General features: G+C 43.6%; 1 protein-coding gene across 1 annotated transcript in view; it reads right to left on the reverse strand.

Annotated features, from left to right (window-relative positions):
• The window catches only part of c3h10orf90 (chromosome 3 C10orf90 homolog), a 45029-nt gene extending 39413 nt beyond the window's left edge, over positions 1 to 5616 (reverse strand). Inside the window, exon 1 of the mRNA XM_070875019.1 lies at positions 5484 to 5616. Within this exon, the coding sequence (XP_070731120.1) occupies positions 5484 to 5583 (100 nt within the window). The 5' untranslated portion in view covers positions 5584 to 5616. The remainder of the gene's footprint in view (positions 1 to 5483) is intronic.
• Between the last annotated feature and the right edge of the window lie 384 nt (positions 5617 to 6000).

Below are 6000 nucleotides of genomic sequence, written 5' to 3' on the forward strand. Positions count from 1 at the left end.
TAGGCAGACAATGTCAACGCCCACCTCTGGATATAGGACGTTGCATTGGTATTACTACCTTTGTTTTCAAAAAACAATGAAATGAGTGACTTGTGATCTGTTTTGAGTTCAAAACAAAGACCAAACAGGTACTGATGCATCTTTTTGACCCCATACACACAGGCCAAAGCTTCTCTTTCTACCATGCTGTAAGCTCTTTCCGCCTTTGACAAACTTTTCTGGCATACGCAATAATTTGTAGCTTACCCGACTCATTTGTTTGTTGGAGTACACAGCCAACACCATATGATGAAGCATCATAGGCAATACAAGATGCTTATGCGGACCATAGTGAACAAACAGCTTGTTCAAACAGAGCAGATTCTTGGCTTTCTCAAAAGCTCTATCTTGAGATACACCCCAGACCCAGTTATCGCCTTTTCTGAGCAGCATGTTCAGTGGCTCTAACAAAGTGCTCAATCCGGGTAAGAAATTACCGAAGCAGTTGAGTAGCCCAAGGAATGAATGCAGCTCCGTCACATTTTGAGGTCTGGGTACATTTTTGATGGCCTTGGTTTTCGAATCAGTAAGCCTGATGCTATCAGCAGCAATCTTCCTCCCCAGGAATTCAACTTCAGGTGCCATGAAGACACAATTCGAACGTTTCAGCCTGAGTCCCACTTTGTCCAGACGATGTACGACTTCTTCAAGATTGTTCAGATGTTCAGCAGTGTCGCGACCTGTGACCAGAATGTCATCTTCAAACACGACGGTTCTAGGAACGGACTTCAATAGACTCCATGTTTCTCTGAACGGATTCCAAAAGGACACTTGTTGTAGACAAACAGTCCTTTATGGATGTTGATGCAGAGGAGTTTCTTTGAAGTGTCAACAAGCTCCTGTGTTATATAGAACGACGTCAGATCCAGTTTAGTGAACAACTTTCCACCAGCTAGCATGGCGAACAGGTCATCAGCCTTCGGTAGTGGATACTGATCTTTGTTCAAAAATCAGTTAATCGTAACTTTGTAGTCTCCACAGATCCTGACAGTGCCATCACGTTTAACACAGGAATGATGGGACCGACTCATTCGTTAAATTCAACCAGTGATATGACCGCCCTCATGTTGGAGTCTGTCAAGCTCAATTTCGACCTTCTCCCTCATCATGTACTGAACAGACCAAGCTTTATGATAGACAGGTCTTGCATCAGAATCCAAGTGAATCTGCACCTTGGCTCCAGTAAAATTGCCAATGCTCGGTTCAAACAAAGAAGGAAACTTCTTCAGCACTTGAGCACATGAAGTGTCATCCACCAAGGACAATGCTTTGATATCATTCCAGTTCTACTTGATTTTCTCAAGCCAATTCCTGCCGAACAGCATTAGACCATTGCCTGGGATGATCCATAATGGTAAGTCATGAACCATACCATCATACGACACCTTGACGACTGCACTGCCAATCACCAGTATGAGTTCTTTAGTGTAAGTACACAACTTGGCATTGACTCGACTCAGCTTAGACTTCACAGCCTCAGTGTCCCACAGCTTGTCAAATGTCCTTTGGCTCATTATCGACTGACTTGCACCCGTGTCTAGCTCCATTGATACAGGCACGCCATTCAGCTTCACATTAACAATTATCGGTTGGCTCTTTGTCAGGAACGAATACAGGCCGTACACTTCCTCCTCGGATATCTTGGGTTGCATATCCAGGCCAGCACTGGACTGGTCATCATCATCAAAGTGACGAGTAGCCGCACGCTTGTTCAGTTATGGGCACATTCGCTAAAGATGCCCCACTTTCGAACAGCTTTTACAGATGTACTGTTTAAACCGACACTAATGAGGCCAATGATTGCCCTCACAAAGCCAACAGGGTCAAATCGAATTCGTACCAGTTGGCAGACTTTGAGCAGCTACAGGTTTCACATAAGCAGTCGAGTAGGCCCTGTCATAAGCAGCTGTGCCAGACGACGACACAATCTTGTTTACAGTACTTGCCATTGGGCTCCGACTCTTCGATGATATCTGCCTTAAATGATCACCAGTCACCATGCATGCTTGGCCTTGCTTAAATCCAGTGTTTCTGCAGCCAATAATTTCCAAAGGATCACAACATGTTGATGCCTATCACAAAGAAATCTCGCAATATGTTTTCCAACGCATTTCCGAAATTACACGACTCAGCCAGAAATCTTAGGTCGGCGACGAATCCCAACACACCCTGGCCCTCAGCGCGAACATGTGTGTAGAAGCGATAGCGTGAGATGATGATCCCCTCTTTTGGTTTGTGATGTTCACGCAGCAGAGCGCACAAATCCCCACACTCTTTGTCCGTTGGACGTGCAGGTGAGAGAAGATTCTTTGTGAGGCCATAAATGTTTGGACCACAAACGGTGAGGAAAACCGCCTTGTGCCTAACGGCGTCACCAGCTTCCTCCATTTTGTTGGCCACGAAATACTGATCCAGGCGGTCGATAAAATCCGCCCAATCCTCGCCATCCACGAACCTCTCCAGAATTTCAATGGTGCCCATTGTGCATGCGAAGGTTCTTAATTACCTCGTCGCTAAATGTAATGTATCTAATGACTCGAAAGACTTGTTACTGTGAACTCACTCAGGTGCAAACCTGGTTCAACTTTATTCGTACCCAAAGTGTGCACATGACATGGTACTTGCTCTTATATACCAGGGCCCGCGCACACGCGCGTACAGCCCCATGACCTCCGACAGTGGTGCCCCCTGGTGTCTAGTGACCCCAAGCATCAATACATAGCACATATATACAGTCATCTCCTCAACCTTGCTATCTCATGTGGCCTCTTCTCCAATTATTCTCCAAAGGCAATCTCTGACTTCCTATCCTCCCTCACCACCGACCTTCCACCACCCCACTCCCTGCTGTGCTTGATCCTGGACAAAACTCTCTCCCAAGTCACTTACATTTGCACTTTAAAGCTGCCCAATCGAAATTCAGGACTTATGAAATAAATATGACTCTGACTAAAGAATGTATGCGTGGTCTGGGTGTCTTTAATGGAACTGCGCTCTCCCTGTGGGGGGACACCAAGCCTCCACGTGGTGCTATCTGGTGACAACCCAGGTGAGATGAACTGTTTGTGTGTGGAATTTTAATAATTTAATTTCAAGTCTTTATGATGCAAAAAATATATAACAGCAGCTTTTGTATGTACACTGGGGCTGATTCCTTGACTGGGTGCTACTGGTGGGAGAATGGTCAGAAATTTACAGGAGTATGGACTTTGGTTTTCCTCCCATTGAAATTTGTGAACATAAATCAGGCACTGTGAGCCAGTCCAACCCTGTGAAGGATAATGGAGGAGTACTGAAGGTTGAGTGGAGCAGGCTGCCAGGCAAGGCAAGCAGAAATCAGCAAAGGAGACATCGTTCATTAGCAAGGGAAAAGGTTCCAAAGCAGGGTTGCAATCAGCAAAGACAGATCAGAACTAGCTCAGCGTAGACCAAATGCTTCCAGCAGAAGCAGACCAGGTATTGAAGCAGAGGCAATCCAGCTGAGAATACAAGGGCAGCAGATGGGAACACCATCACCTCCAGGTTTCCCTTCAAGTCACACATCATCCTGACTTGGACATATATCGCTGTTCCTTCATTGTCATTGGGTCAAAAATCTTGGAACTTCCTACCTAACAGCACGGACTGCAGCGGTTCAAGTAAGTCAGCCACCACCACCTTTTGAAGCCCAACTAGGGCTGAGCAATAAATGCTGGCTTTTCTGGCGACACCCATATCCCCCAGAATTAATGTCAAAAAAAGTATGAAGTGGTGGCGAAGGTGGAGGTCACAGTAAATCCCAGAAGTGAGTGGAGAAATTACTTTGGCCCAGGAGAAAGTGCATTTCTGCCCAACACTGCAGCAGAGTAAAGCTGAGAAGCCAACTGGACAAAGATCAGTCACATTCCGCAACACAACTCAATCAAAGGGCCACACAAAATATATTTTAATCCTTAAACCCAAATGCCTCCTAACATGGGTACAAAGCAGGCCATGAAATCATCTGTTGTGTGCTCATTAGCTCGACAAGCAGATTTGCAAGTTTGAAGGGAGCACACATAATGACATGCAATTACTCATGCTGTATCCCAGCATGTGTGAGTAAATACACATTCATCATACAGTTGAAAGCTTGGTTTGTGGGCTCACCTTTACAAATGTTCATGTAATAACAGCTGGTAAGTTTGGCCCCTGCAGTATGGGTAGACTTATGAAGTTGGATACGAGTTATTACACTTTGCAATGAGCCGCGGTCAAAGTTTAACAGTTCGCGAGGGAACTCTTTGCAGCATGCAGATTTTACCCATCTACTTTGTCTAATTAAAAGCTTTACCTCAGCCAATTTTCTGAAGCTGGCAAACCTGTTCCTTATCTGCTCCCAATTTCGCTGAAGGTTAGACATCATGTTGATCCTTGGGGGCCACCTATTACTCTGGGAGGTATCATGCCCTTAAGTGGAAAATAGGGCAAGCTTCCTGTGGTCCACTTCTTGAAGGATCAGCTCCACACTTGCATTATTGAATGGTGGAGCTCTTTGTGAGGACTGTGCTGTTGCTGTCCAATGATACACATTTGCTGCTATGATTCACTTGATGCCTATGATACTCCTGCTGCCAATAAAATGACCTCCCTTTTTAATGGAGGCTGCAGCTCATTTATGAGCTGCAGCTGTGCTGGATTCCCTGCCCTCCCTCTGTGTCCCCCCTTTCAACAGACTCAATCCTGGTGGGGAACTTGCAATGAATTTAAAATGAGGCCAAACCCTGAAGATTTGATGAGATTGACAATTCCTAACTTATGAAAATACAAAACTCACAGTGCACTGATCCTACAGCCACAATGTGGGAACCAAACACTTATTTCTCATACAACTTTTTTTTTACTGTATTGCACCAAAGTACATTTACTACGACTCACAATCAGAAACGTTTGTCAGTTTTTATTATATACTATCTGTCTGCAATACTTTCAGTTATGATAAGTTAACAAGCCACTACGTGGCATGGAATAGACCTGAAAGCAAATCCCATTTTGGATTTCATTCGATTGGGTGTGTCTAAAATAACATTTCCAAAATCCTTCAAAAAAATGTTGGCCTGGCTACTGATGACCTACCTCATGAAGGCACTCACACATCCTACCAACTGGAATCATTTCCATATATAAGTATTACTGGATGTCTGCAGTGCACTGCTAGCTATAGATTTGTACAAGTATTCCATCAAACTTAAGTGCTGTATCTAAATTGTCAGTTACACAGGAAACTTTAGGGAAAAATGTTACCCTACAAAGAAAACCAAATGAGGTTGCGAGACAATTTAAAAATCAAATAAACCAAATCTCTCAGTATGAAATGATTTTTGCTCAAGTGAAGAGAGTATCTAAACTTGATCCACTTTCGCAAATACAATATTCTGCTTTTTCCCTGTAATAAGTGAGTCAGGTTGTGATGAGAAAGAACCTACCACTCAGAGGATGTGGTACGGTGCATTGTCGCTTTTTAATTGGAGAAAGTAATGCCGTGTTTTGTATTGGTGGTGCCATTCTTTTCCTTTGTTGCTTCATCGGTTCGAGCAGCTGAACTCTCCTCTGCTTTGCCTTAACTTTAAGCTGTTTTATACGCTTTTGTGATCGAGCGATAAAATCTGGCTTATACATCTCCAGTGCTTCCTGGTGACAAAAGAAAACAGGAGTAATATAATTACATTATGATTTTCATGTAGCAGTGTCATACACTACTGAATATATAAAGGTTTCCTTGTGACAACATCTGTTCTATAAAGGACAAATGGGTGGATCATTTAAAATGATTCTAACATCCACATCATGGCTGGATAGAAGTTTGTATGCTTTCATTCAGACCATAACTTAAATTGAGATTAAAGTTACAGGGCAGTTGCACCCTCCATTACAGAGGAACTAAAATTAAATGGTAAGACTGTTCTTTCATTTGATTACTCAATCTTGCGTCCATATTTCACT

This window comes from Pristiophorus japonicus, chromosome 3 (assembly GCF_044704955.1).
Source record: "Pristiophorus japonicus isolate sPriJap1 chromosome 3, sPriJap1.hap1, whole genome shotgun sequence".
NCBI lineage: Eukaryota > Metazoa > Chordata > Chondrichthyes > Pristiophoridae > Pristiophorus > Pristiophorus japonicus.